The 20,244-nt window shown below is 47.4% G+C and overlaps 1 protein-coding gene across 1 annotated transcript in view; it reads right to left on the bottom strand.

The window, feature by feature from the left end:
* Nucleotides 1-12,049, bottom strand: part of ext1b (exostosin glycosyltransferase 1b) — a 77,606-nt gene extending 65,557 nt beyond the window's left edge. The window contains exon 1 of the mRNA XM_042076763.1: nucleotides 10,200-12,049. Within this exon, the coding sequence (XP_041932697.1) occupies nucleotides 10,200-11,140 (941 nt within the window). The 5' untranslated portion in view covers nucleotides 11,141-12,049. The remainder of the gene's footprint in view (nucleotides 1-10,199) is intronic.
* Between the last annotated feature and the right edge of the window lie 8,195 nt (nucleotides 12,050-20,244).

Below are 20,244 nucleotides of genomic sequence, written 5' to 3'. Positions count from 1 at the left end.
TAAAAAGGATGACAGGATGCCTTGGTGGAGAGACCCTGCCGGCTGCCGCTTTGAGTGACAGTGCCTGTGTCTCCTTATCAGAGATTCTCTGGCTGTCAATCATTTGATGGGGGCAGGGGAGGGGAGGGGAGGGGAGGGGAGGGGAGGGGAGGGGAGGGTTGGTTGGTTGACAGCAATAGGCAGCGACAAGAGAGATTCGTCTGATGGGCACCATTCCTGCTCTAAAGGATGGATGAGAGCGCAGGCCAAAGGGATGAGGGGATAAAATAGCTTCAAAGAGAAAATGCTGCGTTCACTTACGCTGCTTTAACAAAACACTGTGTGAAATGGCCGAGTCTACAACATGGGAGGGAGGAGGAAGGAGGGAGGAGGGAGACGGGCACAGACACACACAACCACGTCAATTTGGGAACACACGGAAAAGCATTCTAACCAACACGAGGGGAGGCCTAATCCTAATCCAGACATCCAAGGGAGTCTTAATCTTCAACCAGAGCTTTCACAAACAGCTGTCCACAAGAAGCACAGGTGATTATCACCACCACACCAGTGACCGGACAGCACAGCTGCCACCACCACAGTAGTACATCCAAAGCATCCATCCCGACTGAGCACTGAACTCTTACTCATCTCATCTCACCTCTCAGCTGAGACCTCGGGAGCCATCTTTTTAAATAATTTTAAAAAGATTTAATCAAGTCTTTACCAGGGTCTCAGAGGGATCACCTTCTCCCACCTGTATCCAGCAGGAACCATCTTTGAATAATGGATGATTAGGATTTACTTAGGAACACAGACTCTGTCTCTCTCTCTCTCTGCGTCCCTCAATCCCTCGCTCCACCTAAGTACCCACTTTCTACAGTGCCTGTTACTGTATTCAGGCAGGAATCCATGAGGTTACGCTGTGTGGCAACACATTCAAAAAAATGTGACCGTAATACTGGACATGCTTACGGACGGAAATAAATAACAAGCACATACTTAGGGATTGGTAGGAGGAAGGGAGGAGAGGAGAGGAGCACATGAATAAAACAGGCATGATAAATAATGCATGCATGTGCAGCCAGAGATTCACACGTGGAAACACAACAAGAAGAGTCCAAGTATATGTTTGACGGCAGAGAGGCAGAGAAGCAGAGAGAGAGAGAGAGAGAGAGAGAGAGAGAGAGAGAGAGAGAGAGAGAGAGAGAGAGAGAGAGAGAGAGAGAGAGAGAGAGAGAGAGAGAGAGAGAGAGAGAGAGAGAGAGAGAGAGGTTGAGTTGCGTTGAGCACCCACAACCCAGGCCGAGGACAAACAGCACTCCACTCCAGCACACAATGGCAGACACTCAGCTCACTGGCAAGCCAGTCCTACATTTGAGAGAGGGAGAGAGAGGGGAAAAAAAGAGACGCGTGTTTCTCTCTCTGACACACACACACACACACAGACACAGACACAGACACAGACACAGACACAGACACAGACACAGAGCCTAAAGGCCGGAGCCTAGCTGTACAATCGCACTCACTGCAGCTGGATTCAATGAGGGGCCTTCAGAAGTACACTCTGTTTTCCCCCCCAATACTTTTCATGCCTCCCGTTTCCACGACATCCCTATCAAACGTGTGAGTGAGCGAGAGACAGAGGAAAGGAGGGAGGGAGAGAGTGAGGGAAGAGCTGAAGGGGAGAGAAAGAGAGCATGTGGAAACATCCGAATTGGACTCACATGCCATTGACTAAGTGAATAAGTTATCCAGCAGAGCTGGCGTTCGCATTGTTTCTCCTCGCGAAATTGTGAGTTCGAGGAGAGCAGCCGAGTGGAGGTTTACTGCTAGCGCCGGGGTGCTTGGCACTGCGTCTCCACGGTGCCTTTAAAGCCCAGGCTAAACCAGCACATCATCATAACACTCCCTCTAGCCCTTCACGGCAATTACAGACAGCTCCACACACACACACACAAAAGCTGCCGGCACGCCACATACCACTCACCCTTTCAGGTAATGATGCAAATCAGAAATCCCCTTTCTCGGTTAGTCTCTCTCACACACACACACACACACACACACACACACACACACACACACAAACACACAAGTTCAACTGTCAGAACACTTCCACAACACCTTACACAAAATGAGAACTGCACATGAACCCTCTCCTCCACACACATAGACACACACACACAGAGTACTGCTGCCCACTATCCCCTTAGCAACTGCTAAAAGAGAACACCCACGCTAACTGTGAAGTGACATCCTATATTATATTCTGGATGTGAGATGCGAGACTCAGGCCCAAGAAGGCCCACCAGCAGCACAATAACAAGACAAGACAGCAGGCGATGAGAGCTGCGCTCATGATTATGCACCTATCCTGAGAGGACATATCTTACAGAGAAAGCAAGAGAGGGAAACTCAGAATGGGAGACAGAGGACGATACTATTTCTCTCAGCACGCTTGTTGTCTTTGATGTGTGTGTGTGTGTGTGCACGTGCGTGCATGTGGTTAAATATTTACTTACTGTGGGGCACGGTCCCTCAGACAGACAGACAGACACACACGCCTACCGTCTGCTGCACTGCAGATGACATGCCACCAGAATTTCCCCAGGCATAGAACACACACACACACACACACACACACACACACACGTTTTTCGAAGAATTTTGAGACTAGGAAGAATTCCCCAACCCAGCAAAATTGAAACGGAAGTTAAACTATTGCAATCAGCATCTTTTCACTTACTTCACACTTCTCCTAAACTACAATTCTGCATCTGCACATCTCTCTCTCTCTCTCTCTCTCTCTCTCTGATAGAGAAATGGCCAACAAGAGTGAAATGGTGTGAGAAAGAGTTCCATTTTGTTCCGTTTAAAGCAACTGCACTTTGTCCTACTTATTTCTCTTCCCCCTCTCCCCCCTTCCACAAACATTCCCATTTCCCTTATCTGAAAGGGAGGCCCAGCAGGAGCTAATGAATACATGGAGATGAGGACGGAGGGAAGGTGGAGGGAGGGGGAGATGAGGACGGAGGGAAGGTGGAGGGAGGGGGAGATGAGGACGGAGGGAAGGTGGAGGGAGGGGGAGATGAGGACGGAGGGAAGGTGGAGGGAGGGGGAGAAGAAGAAAATAATAAAAGAGGAGAAAATAAATGTCAGAGGAAGAGGGAGAGAGAAGCCACTGAACTGCAAAATACAAATACATGGTTAAAAAAAGAACTGAATGGCCATTTTCTGTCTTGCATCTTGAATACACATCTCGCTTGTTTACGCTTAACATGACACAAACGAGCCCCCCCCCCCCCCCCCCCACCTCCCTCCTAAACACACACACACACACACACACACACACACACACACACAGAGACTAAGGGTCAACCTTGAAAAGGTCAAAGGCCTAACACAGGGACAGACAAAAAGCCAACACATTAGTTTGGACTTAAACAAGAGGAATACTTGTAGGGGGAAAGAGGATGGGGGAAGCTTAAGTAGTTTTACTGCACAGTGAAAACCAAAGAGAGAGAGAAGAGAGGAGAAGGGGGAGGGCAGAGAGAAGGGGGGGAAAGAAAGAAAGAAAGAAAGAAAGAAAGAGACCCTTGGTGTCAACCAGCAGAGGCTGGAGTGTAAGAGGAAAGGGGAGAAAAAAGATGAGGAGGGAAAAAAGAATCTGGGCAATCTTTCACACAAAGACTTCCCTTGAGAGCCCCGATGGCAGGCTGGCCATCGCATGTGGCCCCACAGGAAGTCAAACTGGACTGTGAAACAAGAGCAGGACATTACCCCCTGCTTCAACAGACCCCCTTATACACACATTATATATACACACACACACACATATACACAAGTACTCCACTTGACTTTTTTTTTTTAAGGGCACCACCTTGTCCAACATATTTCAAACAAAACAGGCCTTTAGCAATGACATCATATGCTTTTTTTAAAAACACACCCCTCATCCCAACAGGAAGTCAAACTGGACTGTGAAACAAGAGCAGGACATTACCCCCTGCTTCAACAGACCCCCTTATACACACATTATATATATATACACACACACACACACACACACACACACACACACACATACACAAGTACTTCACTTGACTTTTTTTAAACACACCCCTCATCCCAACTACCCCATATTTATCACACACACACACTCTCCTGTGGGCATTTAAATGCCAATGAAAATGTTTGCTTTCCTGTTTAACTTCTCACCCTAACAAAAGAGGGCGATCGGCCAGACAATGCAGCCAGCTCTGCATCTGCTCAAGTCTGAGGAGGCTGCATGGGGGAGGGTGAGAGTGTGTGTGTGTGACAGTAGGGGGGGTTATCTGAATGTGGCAGTGCTGGCCCTTCAAATCTCCCTGCCTGCAGAAAATCACCCCCGGCAGCCGTGTAAACAGCACCCCTCGCCTCATAAAACTACTAATGCTACTGCAACCCCCCCAAAGCCCTACACACACACACACACACGTTGGCCCTGCACTGAGCTGGGCCAGAAGTAGGCCAGCCCTCCTGCCCAATGACCTGGCTCTGATGACCGCGCTCTGTCAGGTGCTCGGTGGCAAGAGAGAGAGAGAAGCCTTCAGGCAATGAGGACAGACAACCAGACAAACACGCATGTGCACACACTCGCTCACACACACACACACACACACACACACACACACACACAGAGAGAGAAGGAGTGGAAAGGGGATAATGAGAGCAAGAGCTCAGTTCATTCACGCCACTCAATCCGTGCCAGGCAAGCCAATCAGTCACCGCAAACAAAGGCCTGAAGGACTCCCAAAAGAAAGGGTGGAGGGTGAAGGTGGAGATGAACACACATGGGAGGACAGAGACATGGAGAGAGCCATAGTGTGTGTGTGTGTGTGTGTGTGTGTGTGTGTGTGTGAGTAAGAGAGTAAACATACGTTGTTTACTGGCATTCACAAACAGTACTCCACCGCAAGCACATCCTCATCACCTACACGGAAACATAGGAGACTGGCACAGTCAGCAGGTAGCCTTAGCATTTCATCCCACTAGCACTCAGAAAGCAAAACATAAGTTCAATTGTGTGTGTGTGTGTGTGTGTGTATATATATATGTGTGTGTGTGTGTTTGTGTGGTGTGTGTGGTGTTCATCACATTAAACATTCTTTGGGCATCTCAGTCCGTATCAAATCTGACAGCTTCAAAGGCTTTCTTAGAAAAAAAAAATATATGAAAATGAAATAAAAATAAAACGTGACGCATGACTCACCCCCATCATGCTTAAGTGTTTAGATGGCTCCCCTAATCCTGCCAAGCTAGCAGGGTGCCTGTCTGCTTGGGTGACAGGTCTCGGAGTTCATACACACACACACACACACGATAGAGGCTGGTGCTGCTGGAGCCGTAGCCAGGAAATGAGCCTCCTCCCTGGGGAGCGTGACAATGAGACGGCCCCTGGAGACTCGGCACTCTGGAAGTCATGTCATCCTCGCTGGAGAGGATCTCCTCCATATCAGGGGGAGTGAAGAGTGCTAAGAAGAAGAAACGAGGTCGGCGTCTGGACGGTTAGCTCAGCTGATAGCAGGGCGAGGCAGGGCGGCCTGGTGTTCCAATTCGGTCACCTAACGGCTGCTAACGAGCCTCTCCTGTAACGAGGCGTCACAGCCGCGAGCCTTTCAAGGCTCGTTCCCACACAAAGACATGTTTGCCTGCCGCCATCACGTAACGCATCAGCGCACTTGCTAACAGGCGATGAGACAATCCAATCACAGACTCTGCTCTCCTGCTCGTCACATTCAGTGAAGGATGCCTATGGCCAATGTTCCCCCAGCCCCGACCTCCCACACACACACACACACACACCTAAGGGCAGAGGTGCGCGACAAGTGCCTGCTTTTACCACTCAGCCTGGCGCTCTCATTAGTGCCCAGGCCCCCTCGGGCTCTGGCTGTCGGCGTTGCTGATAAAAAAGGGTCCAGGTCGCCTCGCCTCGGGGACCCCTCTGCTTTCCATGACCACAGGCTCAATGAGCTCCTCCGGCCCTCCTTCTGCATGTTCTTCTTCTGTTTCTTTTTGTTTGCTTCCCTCCCTTGCTCTGCTTTTATTCCTTTGTTTTGTTGTTTTGTTTTCAGGGCCTTAATGGTGGGGCTCGAGGGTGAGATAGCAGGCCTCCGGCTCAGCAGTCAAAGCCACCCCCTTGACTGACGACCTACATTGATCAGAGGTAGGTGTGTATGTGTGTGTGTGTGTGTGTGTGTGTGTAGGGGGACACTTAACAAAGGGCCGACCACCAGCAGGGATGACACAAAGCTGGTTCTCAGGGTGGAGTCTGTGTGTGTGTGTGTGAGTGAGGGAGGGGAGGTCGAAGCGCTGACATAAGACCACGCTGTCCGTCTGGCCTTCTACGGGGGGCTTTGCCATCGCGGTAATCCCCCCTCCCCTCCTCCCCCTGCCCTCTCCAAGAATGCCGCTGTGTCTGTCGCACACAGAGAGGAACAGACAGCGGGGGTCGCAACCTCAGCGATACAAACACGCCGCACACAGACCCTAGGAGCCAACGGAGCACAGATCACTGTGTGTGTCTGTGTGTCTGGTGGGCGGAGGTAAGCACTACAGCTACCAAGTAAAACCACAAGTTCAGAACACCTCCAGAGGATGCACCTTTTTCATTTCTCACATCCTACCGTAGAAATGAGTAAGCAAACATGTAACATGGATAGTGAGTTAGTGACACAGAAAAAAATCTAAAAAGCAAAACCATGAGGCATTCTTTCCATGGCTACACTCAAAACACTCTCCCACACAAACACATACACACAGATATACACAGTTGCTGTGTACCAAAAAAGAAAAGCACAAACCCAAATGCAATTAAACAGATTTGATCCTGCGATAAGATAAAAAAAAAGCAGCACACAACACTACGCTATGCCCTGAAATCATATAATCACACATGACTAATTAAGCAGAACTTCATAGCTGCTAATTACCTCAACATTACCATTCTTCATACATTCCAGGGCTGCTACTTTATTTAAGCATACAGAGAGAGAGATAGAGAGAGAGAGAGAGAGAGAGAGAGAGAGAGAGAGAGAGGTAAGTGAAAGAGAGAAAGGGTGAGCTCATGAAAAATTCATTGCTAATTAATGTGCCAATGAAAACAAATAGTGTGGTAGCTCAGTAAGCATGGCCTCACCTAGAAGACGAACGCACAGCAAATTGCACATCATTTAGGTACACACACTAGTGCATCACTCCACGGCAAGGCATAAGGACTGCACTGAATGTGTGTTTTTATTTAGTGCCAGTGTACAGTATATATGTATCATATACACATTATGCATTGTGTACATTATATTTTAATATATATACACACACAGTTTGAGAACCAAATACAATCCAGATGAGATGGCCTGTGTGTGTGTGTGTGTGTGTGTGTGTGTGTGTGTGTACAGAGTGATGTCATCCGAGTCGGACAGCTCTGACAGGGTCACGACCTGACTAATGATGCATCCTGGCATTTCATCCAATCGAGCAAAAAAAAAAATATCCCTCTTTGTCATGAAGCCCGGGGCCAGTAGGAGAGAGAGCAGACAGAGACAGAGACAAAGAGAGAGAGAGAAATATGGCAGCAGTTATCACGGCACGACCTTGAGTGGCGGAGGCCGCGTGCTCCACGACGGCCGGGGTGGTGGCGGTACAAAGTCAACACGGGCAGCTGGTGCTGGTTAGGTATTACACGGCAAAGATCAGAAGGAATCAGCGGCCATTAGGGCCCAGGCAGGAGGGGTGTGGGGGTGGAGGAGCGTCGGGAAAATCCAGCATTACTCAAACACACACACACACACACATACTTCTCCTCACTGGGCGGCAAACAATGCTGACCTCGTTTTTCGCAAAGAAGCTTGGGTTTGGAGAAGAGTTGCTTCACACACACACACACACACACACACACACAGATATTTGCAGTAATATGGACACAGACACCAGATTGCAGTAGAGGGATGTCTGGTCCCAGTGGAACGGGAATTTACACACCAGGAAAAAAAAAGAACACACTCTTTCCCCCCATTCTGCCATCTGCATTTGATCAGTGCAACATCTTCCTCCAAATCACGACTAAAAACCGATTATGTTTCTCCCTCTGATTTTCTCTTTCTCTCTCTCCCCTTTTGCTGCATCTGCCTCTCGCTCACTCACTCGTTCGCTCAAGCCAGGCCAGCCCGGCGCATTGTTGCACATGGATGAATGGTGCTATTGTTTACTGACGCTTGGCAATGGAAAGTTATTCCAGGCGGCGCAGGGCCCCGAGGCCTGGCAGTGATGAAGCCTGACTGGCACCCAGGACCTGGGCAGGCAGATGGCTGAATGGACGGATGGATGGACGGATAGATGGATGGATGGGTGGTTATATAGAGGGAGGGTGGAGTGGCCACTGTGGTGATGACGACTGGGGAATTGTGGTGTGGTAGAAAGGGTGGAGAAGAGAGGAGAGTGTGAGAAAGGGGAGGATGAAGAGATGTTGAGGGATGCATGGAATAGAGAGGGGGAGCACAGGAGAAGATAAAGAGAGGGACAGAGAGAGAGAGAGAAAAAAAGAAGGCAGTCATGCAGTCGATTGTCTCTATATAAGGACAAGGGTTCAAAGACGACCAGTATGTCAGCCGGTAGGCCTTGGGGCACTCGTGGTGGCGCCATGTCCACGGCTGATGAGTACCTCGGCGCTCGATCACACCGAGCTCTGCCAGAGTGAGCGGGTTCAATCGACCAGATTCAATTTGGCCTCGGAAGCACTGGGAGCCCGGCACTCACCAGCCGCAGTTATTCGCTGGCACTGACCGCGCTGTTCTCACACAGCTGCCTGGGAGTGTGTATTTGTGTGGACACACACGGACGGACGGACACACACACGGACACACACACACACACACACACACACACACACACTCGCTCTCACACACACATGCAACCCTGTGCCAAGGGATGGTAAAATCCCCTGGCAGAGTGGAGAACACAAGCCAGGAAAGGTGCCACAATCCAAATTGACATAGCTTCTCTATTACCGGCACAAGAGGCTGATGGGTCAGAAAGAGTCTGACAGGCTGGCAAGAATTTACACACCAGTAAAGGTCACACAGATGCCTGTGTTTGTTAGTGTGCGTGTGTGTGAGTGAGAGTGTGTGTGTGTGTGTGTTGTGGCATAGAGATTAAAAGACTGGGCCATGCTTCTCCCACTTCCAAATACAATCTCAGTTCCTATCGATTTTGCTGCATCAGAGAGTGCATCTTGCTCTTCTCAAAAGCCATACTGACGCCAGTGCTGGTATTTTGGGAGTAATATAACGGACCACATCTCGAGTATATGGACCTGGCAGGCAACTGCCTCTCTTTGGAGGACTTGCACGTCCATAAAATCTATGTGGAATGATTGAAATCTGGGTTAAAAGCTCTAACGACATCGCTACACGAAAATATTGTGACACTTATGAAATACATTGACGCAAGGTCAGCTATGCAAGCCCTAATTCCCACATCGTTTGCTCGGCTTTGATTCAACATTGCTTAATTTTCGGGCAAATCAGACGAGCCCTGGCACATCCTGGTTTGACTGCAATGTCATGAACGAAGTGGGCCGAATTCCTCCAGAAGTGGGAAGGGGGAGGCGGGCGAGTGAGCTGAGCTGTTGTTCGAGTGATTTACGCTAACGCGGAGAAGTAGCCTAATTGAGTGGTTGGAGAGCTCCTTTCACGCACGAGTTAGGGTGGGACGATGTAAGATCATAACCCCGGAGGTGCTGCGCAGATGTGGCATACGCTTGCAGTGACGTGCGGGATATAAAAACGCTATTCTCATTTGGTTGGGAAAACAGAGAGAGACAGACAGACAGTCTCAGTCTCTCTCTCTCTCTCTCTCTCTCTCTCTCTCTCTCTCTCTCTCTCACACACACACACACACATCCCCTTGAGGGTGACTGTAGTGCGGAGAGGGGGCGGCTCAGGAATCTTAACTACTAAACCATTTACATTACCACCTCACTTAAAAGAGCTACTAGTATAGCCTGAGGGCTCATCTGGGCTGTTCAAAACACTTTCATATGAGGAAAAGTTTACCCTCCCCAAAACATTGGCAGGATTTACAGCCCCAATGTTGCAGCTGACGCTACAGGGAATTACAAGAGTCGGACAGGATTTTAATAATGCCATGTCATATATAATTGAAGACTAACGTAAAAAACCTACTTGTCATATTCGGCGTTGTCCCTGTCGCAACGGGCGTCCTTGTGTTTCTGCCAATCCTTGCCGTGCTTGCAGGTGGTGAGGAGTACCACGTCCTCGGCGTTATGGACGTGATATAAGGCATTCCTTGTGTCCGACCCAATCCCGGTGAGATAACGCTTCCCTTTGAACACTAACATATACTTCCTAAAAGGTGGAATGGTGTTATATTTCAGATAGCCCCTTTCCCCCCCGGTCCTCGGGTGATCCTTGGAGAACAGCGGGATGGACACGTCGAAGTTGGGTCTGAAGTTCTCAGTGCTAATGCTCGCTTTGGCCAACATGGCCTGACCAATGTCAAAACCCAGGTCTTCCGTGTAGTCCGGCCATGTCCCCGAGTACAAGTTAAATATAAGGTGATTCCTACCATTGTTCCAAAGCTGTAGGCTCTGAACCTTGGTTTTCAGATTGTGCACATACTGCGGTGAAAGCTGGTCGCGGTCGAGCGTATCCAAGCTCAACACGAACAGACAAGCTTGTCCCGGGTCCGAGGTATAAAACCTGGAGCCCTCTATAGTCGACAAAATGTTCTGATAACTTTCTGAGATTTTCTCTCCCTTCTGTTGTGGGTATACATAAACTTTAAATCCGTTTCTTTGACACAGGGAGAAATCAAAGCAGGAGTCCATCCGACACCGCTTACCCTTGTAAACGCTCGAATTAACGTCCCTTTTTTGTCGTGGGGATATGTGGAGGTTATACTCCTCGGTGTCAGTTTGTTCCCAGGGATGGAAAGGTTGTAACGGGTCCGAGAAGTGTGGCCACGGCTGGTCGGAGCGATATCCATTGCGGCTGGGATCATGCCGGCTCCTGCTGGTCGCTGGAACTTGGACACCCCCAAAGTAAAGCAGTAAAAGACATAGGCCAGCCGAAAGCAGGATTAAATATCGTTTTTTGGCCTGCATGTGTCCTGGCTGCTGGGTCGAGATGTTCACAAATAAATCTTAAGTAGCCCGAAGTTTGGCTCTCACCACCTCCAGCAACACCGCTCCGCCATCTTCCAGCCTGCAAGGATTTCCAACTCGCCTCTTCCCTCTTCTTCGGATTCCGTTCCCGTATCAAGCGATTGATCCAGGGCATGTGGGCGATTTTACTTGTGTTTACTCGCTCTCCCTCTTCTATCCAACAGTAACATTTTACGACGCAGTGACTTTGAGATAGTGGGTCTCCGCGAAAACAAACAAACCAGGTAAGGTACTCGGCTGCTTCGCTCTCTCTCCCCTCTCCAATATAGTTTGCGCCCGTTTCACAGGTCAGGTATCGTTAAAAACGTCTGACAAGACTTGCAATCAAAGACGTACGATGGTTATCTGTTCACTTTGCCTCGGGAGAACAGCGCGAAGGAATACTACTATTCTGATGTAAACTCGTTAAAATGCCGACCAGGGGGGCTTTAAAGCATTCGTAGTGGCAGCGTTAATATCCAGATGTCCAGCACTAGATTCGGCCGGTTTCGGTGGCTTTCCTGGACGGTGGTTCACTCCATTGACCCCGACGTATATTCATTAGGCTTGGGAGCATCGAGGGGAAGCTTCTTATGTGGAGAATTGTAGCCACACGAATCCCTGCATTGCTCTTACTTCCATTCTCTCGGCAGACCCTCACGCACGTAAGTACAAGATCCTCTCATTGGGACAGTGTTTCTCGAAACAAGCCCAGAATCAACAGATGCAACGAACGGGAATAATTTTCACACTTGGGAACCACTTCGAAAAAAAAACACGAACGATATCCCATGATCGGTGTGCCCAATTTCCAAATGCTCAATTGTTCCGATTGTTACTCTGTTACATTCCAATCCCGACACGACGGCAGTTTACGTGACATCCCATCATGGTGCGTTAGCCCGTCTCATTGGTTCACAGTAAAGACCGGAAAAGGCGGTGCTTCCGCTGCACCCATTCATGACCAGAGCAAGTGGCTCTAAATGTCCACTGAAGTTTATTTAAGAAAAACTGAGATTCATAACATGCTGACAAAACAAACGTTCTCCCATCACTGCCTGCATAATATATTTATGAAAAGGAGGCCAATGTTTCCCTTTCAAATCCATAGACTATTTATTTTCTCTCGGAACAGATTGTCAAGTGTCAACATTATTAAATTCATTCTCTCAAGTGAATTGATAGTCTCAAATCAAACAAATGCTGATGTATAACCACATACTAATTAGAAATAAAAATGAAGTTAATTATAATATGTTTGAAATTAAAATTTGAAATGTAATTAAAATACTCTAAACTCTCCCAAGATTCAAAACACTCAGTGGAATTACAAATGACCTCAAACAAAAACAACAGTGAATCAACCACATGCAACACAACTCTTTGCAGTGGCACGGCAAAGCCTAGTAACCACCATTTTACAGTCCTTTCCGTCTCTTAGGCAGCGGAGGTCAAACTCATTTTTATCAACTAATTACCCAGAGGAAGGGTTGAGAGACAGGGCAGGGCATACGAAGGGGCTGCCTGGGAAAGGGGCCAGGAGCCTGGTGGTAGACAGCGCAGCTGGACGTGCCAACGAGGCTGGCCCCTCTGTCAGACATCCGACACTTGACATGGGATGGCACCTCACGCAAAGCAGTGGCCCCCTCCCCTGGTGAAGAGAAGGGAGCGCTTCCAGATACACCCCTTCACCCACCAACCCCAGCCCCACCCCTTGCACCAACATCCACCCCTCCATCCCACAAAACATCCACCCTGGCTCTGTACACTCACTCTTCCTTCAAACTCTCTGCATGCCAGTGGGTGTGATAAGGAAGGAAGGGTTGATCGTGGAAAATGGAAGTCAAGAAGCCGTGATGACTCGACTGCATATCTCTTCCTCACAAACGACCTTGTAATGACTTATTAATTGCAGTGATCAATAACGGCTAATTACATTTCATTATCTTCATTTTTACTGCAGGGAGTCGTATTTCTGGAGAGACAGCTGAATGGACGAATGATGCATGGGGATTATGGTCTCTAAAAGAGTTCAATCACCTGGAGGACTTGAACGGACAGCTTTTGTTCTTGTTTGTTTGTGTGAATTCCCAAGGTAAAGATAACTTGGAAGCTCTTTCCCTCCATTTTTTTTGTAAACCATGTAGGTGCATCATTGTAGGCATGTGAGCTTTTGGGGAAGACTGCTGTAAACAAATACCCACATCCCGAGCACAAGGCTAAGGTTCAGTGAGCTCCAAGGAGGAGGAAGACAAAACAGCCTTTGAGAGTTCCCGGCCCACTGTTGATCTGACACAGATAACCCCCCTCCCTGCTCTCTGTACCCTGCCACCCCCCCACCCCCACACACACACACACTCCCCCATCCCATCCCATCCCTTTCCCACTGGGTGATGTAACTCACTGTGATCCTCAGCCATCTCGGCGAGACAAGTAGCTGTGTGACTTTGAACACAACATCAGGCAAAGCACCAGACACAAACCCAAACACACATATACACGAACACATACACATGCACGCTCCCACACACAAACACATATGCACAGACACTAAAACACACACACACACACATACACACATATACTGTATAAAGGAACACTTTAATATGCTCTCTCTCGCTCTCTCTCTCTCTCTCTCTCTCTCTCTCTCTCTCTCTCTCTCTCTCTCTCTCTTTCTTTCACATACACACACACACACACACACATCCACACCTCAAGACAAACATAGAAGATAGGCAAGGCCTTCTGTACATAATGCAATCAAATCATAAAGATAATTAGGTCACCGCCTTGCCAGTTGATAACAAATGCACCAGCAGGAAGTATGATGTATTTTGCAACATGTTCTTATTTTTCCGTAAGAGCCAGACGACTGGTAATATCTCGATCTGGGACACACCACATTCTTTTTTTCCTCCTCCTACATTATTTCGAAGCCCCCATGAAACACACTATCATATATTTATGGAGCGTCATAAAATGTGTGAGGCTGGTCTTGAAGTTCCGCGGGCAAGGGAGAGAGATGGAATATGCATTAGTGTCGCTTGTTACGCGCCCAGCATAATGCATCATATCAAGACGCTATCAGGTGCGCTAGCCTGAGAAGTTTTGTATTGGTAACGCTGCTGTCCACACATCACGCCACACAAACAGCCGTGCCGGGAGGGGGAAAGGGGGCCTGCTTCTGCGGAGGGCCACGGAACAGGCTCCGCATGACTAATGTTACCATGGTCACCGAGTAGGAGTGCAATCTTCAAGTTTGGCTTTTCTTGTTTCTCACTGCCATTGCCTGAAGGCATATGAATCTTAAAAAATGTACTCCTGTGCTCTTTCAAAGAGATGCCTGCGTGCTTTCTCTCTCTTTGCGTGTGTGTGTGTGTGTGTGTGTGTGTGTGTGTGTGTGTGTGTGTGTGTGTGTGTGTGTGTTTTTGTCTCCCTCTGTGTGTGTGTGTGTGTGTGTGTGTGTGTGTGTGTGTGTTTGAGAGTTGCTAGTGTGGGCTGGTAAGATACCTCCCTTCCTTATTTATTTAAAATGACCTTTAGTTGCTAGAACGGAGGTTGCTCTTGGCAAAGAGAGGGTTTAAATGCTGGGGGATGTCGGAGGAGGAGAAGGAGGACGACAAGCAGAAGCACAGAACTCCTGGATCTCCCATCTTCTTTCTTTTTTTCCTCTTTTAATTTCATTTCATTCTGGAAGTCCAGAGAGAGAAAGAGAGAGAGGTGGCCAGCAAGGCAGAACAGGATAGATGTGGCGATAGGTTTTTGTCCTCATTAAAAATCCCAGCACCTGACTTCTGATCCCTTTCATTTGCATTCCGCAGCAAAAAAAATCCCTCTCTTTTTTCCCCAGACACAGATTTGAGAGTCAGCTGGTGCTGTAGAGGTTGATATGTGGAGGAGATACCCCCCACCACCACCACCTCCATCTCCATTTTGAAAGATATTTCAGGCATAGTTTTTTGTACTTTGTTCTGATTAAAGGTAAATGTCTCTGCACGCACAGAGCTGACAAGGTTGAGAGAAGGAGACTCACAAGAGGCTAATCACTCAGATGGATTATTACTGCTAAGTTACTGTACATTTCAGTAGATTCCAGTTGACATCTACCCTGGAAATCCAGAGTTCTCGCGAAAGCACAACTGAATTGTCTCTGTGAGACACTCTGGCAATGAATAATGATGCATGTTACTTTTACCCCTTGCATCGCGTGAAACCAATCGGTGTATCTGATATAGGCGGGCTATGAGGTGAGCTAAACAGATGACGACAGCGCTGCAACGAATCAGTCAGTAAACATTGGTCGTAGTGTTCCAGTTGTGTGGAAGTCAAGAATCAGTCAGTAAACATTGGTTTAACATTTAAACATTTAGTCTGATCCATAACAGTAAACATTTAGTCTAATCCAATTGTGTGCAGTGAGATTTTCAAATGCATGCTTTAAATGAAATGCATGATTACCAGGGTCTGGATTTTCCAGGCTAGTTGACATCTTGAAACGGCTGCAATGTTTTAAACATATACATCCTCTAACAGCTAAAATAAAGTGCCATCTAATGTTCACACACAATGTCTCTTTCCATGGCAACAGTATCTTTTATGCTATCCATATATTTTGACATATGCTGCACACATGACAGTTGGTAAAAGCGACATGTAAAAGCAATGCAAACAGTAAACAATGTAAACACATCTCTTTTATGGCAATTACTATAAGTGGATGATGGTCAAATGACAAGGATGAAAAACATTTGATGTCTATACTGTATGGACACATTCTTTTTCTCTCTCTCTCTCTCTCTCTCTCTCACACACACACACACACTCTCTCTCTCACTCATGCTCTCACACACACACACACACACACACACACACACACTCTCTCTCTCTCTCTCTCACACACACACACACACACAAATAGAGGCATAAGACACTCTCTTTTTATTTTCTCTCTCTCTCCCTTTGAAGACATACAGCGAGAGTGCTAATGCACCACATCCCCCAGTCTTCCCCTCTGCCAGAAGATCTGAGTGGGGCCGTTCCTCACCCCTTTGAACTCCCCCCCCTCCTGCTCCCAGGCCTCAGCCTCCCAGCTGCAGCAAAGACAGCCACTGGTGCTGGAACAGAACCCCCCCCACCCCCTCCGTGCCGCCGCTGGGTCACAACCGTCACTATGCGTGAGGAGAGGCACCCTGGCAGACGTGTGCCACCCACCAACCAGCCTGCCCTTCCTCCCTCCCTCCCTCCTGCTACTGCTGCTGTTGCTGTTCTCCCTGTTGTCTCTCCACCCCGTCAAGCTGAGAGGATGCGGCGAAATATTTGGGCTAGATGTCATGCTCAATGTGTCAGACCTCCAGAGAGTATCACTAACGAGATATGAGAGGACAAAAAAAAAAAAATCACGTTGCCCACATAAACCGTAAACTTTTTTTTTTCCGGTGTCCTGTCACAGGCAGCTGTGAAGGGTGACATGTTTTTAAGCTCCAGTTGCTGCATTTATCTGGTTGCAGTATCTCTTTTACTGAACCCCACCTGGATATGCCACAAGAACAGATACAACGCAGCCAAATTCTGTGGAGAGGAAAGTAATGTAAGCATAGCACAGTTCAAACAGAGAAGACCAAAACAGAGTGAAACCTAATCTAAGTAGCGTATAATTAAAAATATGACATTCTATATGTTTAAATGTATGCATGCATGACAGGCATCATGCTCTGCAGAATGGGTCAACACAAACAAGCATTGTCCTTTAGATCTACTGTAGGCGTAAAGGTTCTGACAAAAATATTACATTTCAAGGGGTTTTGGGACTACCCTTGTGTCCCATGTGTATCAGTGACTCTGAGATGAGATCAAAGCCATGCAGTTATGTGGCAAAAACCTCAGAAAAACAGACCCACTACACACAGAAATGCAAACATGGCTATAATACATACTCAACAACCATAGGACAACCATAAAGAGATGAAATTAATGGACACTGTAGCTGATATCAGGAAACAGAATATAAAAGCTTGCTCAGAATTGTAGAGAACAATGCCGCAGAAAAGAGGAACTAGGAAGAGATGAATCTATAAATATCAGTGTGCAGAGCGAGGTGTTGCATGAAGTGGCTTGGTTTTCCTGTGAGATAGCCATCGCTCTGCCCGGAGACTGTCGCCTGTGTCCACAGAGATCCGAAACCGCTGATTGAAGCACTTTCTCAGGACCTAGATACAGTAATTACCAAGTATGTCTCAGCCAAAACACATAACGGAAGTGTTGCAATCTCTAAAAATAAATACCGGTACACAAACACCACATCCCTCAGTAAAAAGAAATGTGACAAGCTTACGAAGCATTTTTAAAGAAGAGGACAAAGGAGACAAACACAATTCTTATGATCTCACTTTGCATTACTCCAATGGAAACCATTAATCAAACCATAAACAATGTAATTTCAATGGACACTGTACAGTGAATCGCAGTGCCTTGGCTCTCTTTGATCCATTGGGTCCATTGAGTGATCAAATCAGACCTCTAGACTTCCGGGAGCTTCGTTAATATTTATGTCACGCTTGGGAAGGTATATACACACTGCCTAAGGCCAACATGAAGATTAGAGGCACATTAACTCTTCTGAGTGATATAGCTCTTTCATCTCGTATTTATTACAAAAGTAAATCATTGACTCCCATCACAGATATCACCGTGGTTTCCATCCATCTCATTTCGATGCTTTATCAGTCAGCAGCATCAGGACCACTGAGTCAAAGCCCCATATGAAAGTTGATATGGCAGCATTATTAAATCGTGTGCAGAAAATTAAAATTGGGGGGTGGTGGGCATATTATAAAGCAGCAAAACACATACTGTATCTATGATCGCAGCCGTTAACCCATGCAAGTGGTCGTCTCTGCGAAAGCTATTAAACTTACATAACAATCAGAGCCTTGTCAAGAGGGAGCCCGGGGCCTGAAACAAAGAGAGACCGGAGGAGGCCAGTCAGACTCTCGCTTTTTATGCGCCTGACTCTTCTCTCGGTGAGTACAGTAACTTTAAACGGCACTTGACACACACACACACACACACACACACACACACACAAACACACACACAGTTTCCAGACAGTCAACCCAGAGGTGCAGTGTCGAGTCTGCCACCCAGCTCTTTGTGTAAATGTGTAGGTGTGAGCCTTCGCTTCTCCAGCTGTGCCGCTGCGCCTGGTTGGAGCGCCGCGCCGTAAATTATCCTCTCGCAGGCATTCCCAGCTCCCAGCAGGACGGGCGGAATTTCCAAACATGAACTTTTCCCCCTTTTTTGTCTCCTGTCAACAGAACAGACAGCGAGAAAAAGAGAGAAAGAAGGGGGGGGGGGGGGTATGTATATGTATGTGTGGGGGTGGAAGATGACACCGTTTGCCATGGCGTTATTTATCAGACAGGGGCTTTGCTAAAGCGCTGGACGGGCCTTGCCGACCGTAAACAGAAGCCTCTCTCTCTTTTGTTTTTACTGCCCTCAGGGATGGTAGAGGAGAGGCTGGCAGATTCACACACCATAAAGAGCCCATCCACACTTGAGTGGGCCGGGGACAGGTTCACACCGCAGACGGATGGACAGAGAGACAGATAGACGGATGGCTCTCCAGGATGAGAGACCTCTATGGAGACACACGTCTCCACACATCAGAGGACCACTAGCAAGATTAATGACAGCAAGGGGTAAGGCTAGCTTCAAAGAGTAGAAACCTGGGCACTGGGTTTGGCCTTGCTTGAGGAATAGACAGAGAGAGTGAAAGAGAGTGAAAGAGAGAGAGAGAGAGAGAGAGAGAGAGAGAGAGAGAGAGCATTGCAACATTGTCCCATCTGTTACCACCGAAGATGTTGATGAGAAAAAAACATGGCATGTTCTTTTTTTTTCCACCCTTGGCACCACTGGGAATCCAGCTGAGAGGTACGGAAAAGCCTGAGAGAGATCTGTCAGAAAATGAGTGTTGGTGACTCCCTGGGCAGCTTGACTGTATCTGGAAGACTACACAAACCTGCTCCCCCATTTCACCACAGTCACTAAACGAACCATAGGACTGCCACTTGAATTTCACGGAAAATGTCAAAAACATAACCATACCACAGGGGGGTGGGGTGGGGGGACTGAAAACTGATAAATGGAAACTAAAACAAGAAATGGCACCATGCGTTACATATCAAAGACACCAGTTCCAGGATATTTTTTTATTTTATTTTAATTCAAATATTCATTGTTGTATAAAAACATTATAAAATAATAATAATTATGATAATAACAGTAGTGATAATAAAAATAATGGTAGTGAAAAAAACTATAACAACCAGCAGACAATAATAAACAACGGTGCTGGTTAGAACCAGACAAGCATGGATACAAATCAGGTGGAAATCCAGTAGATGGAATCTCTGTCCCTCGCATCAGGGCAGGCTTTGACAAACTGGGCTGCCAGAGGTGCTGTTTGCCCCTCTCCCAGTATTATAATCTAATTTTATTATATTATAATTTTATCTGCGCTGCTCAATGAGTTGAAATAAGGTTTTTTTTTTTTGAGAGTTTTGAGAGTGAAGAATTCAGCTCTTTCTTTTGTGAATTTATCACAATGAAGGAGAAAGTGCATGTCTGTCTCAACCTCACCAGTCATGCAGTAACTACAGATGCATTGGTCTCTTGGCAGCCGAGACTCTATATAAACATTTACTGGACATCTTTCACCTATGGTTGACTTTAATCTCATTGTGCAATTAGTTTTTACTAGTACTAGTTTTTTTCCAGGTGCATTTTTTTTTGTTTCCAGACAGGACTGGGCCTGGCCTACAAGCCAGAGAAACTGGAACGATCATGTTGGAATGCGATTAATCATTGTGAGGTGTAACAAAACGGCTTCAATCCCCACGCAGTTAAGAGGACGGCTTTGGTAATTATGACAGGAGCTCGCTCTTACGCAGCCAACAAAACGTGTGTGTTTCCCATCAAGGGAAAGGGAGGTGGTGGTGGTAGTGTGTGTGTGTGTGTGTGTGTGTGTGTGTGTGTGTGTGTGTGTGTGTGTGTGTGTTGGGGAGGGC

This window comes from Alosa sapidissima, chromosome 21, assembly GCF_018492685.1.
Source record: "Alosa sapidissima isolate fAloSap1 chromosome 21, fAloSap1.pri, whole genome shotgun sequence".
NCBI classification, from domain to species: domain Eukaryota; kingdom Metazoa; phylum Chordata; class Actinopteri; order Clupeiformes; family Clupeidae; genus Alosa; species Alosa sapidissima.
This window is presented reverse-complemented; position numbering and strand designations above follow the sequence as displayed.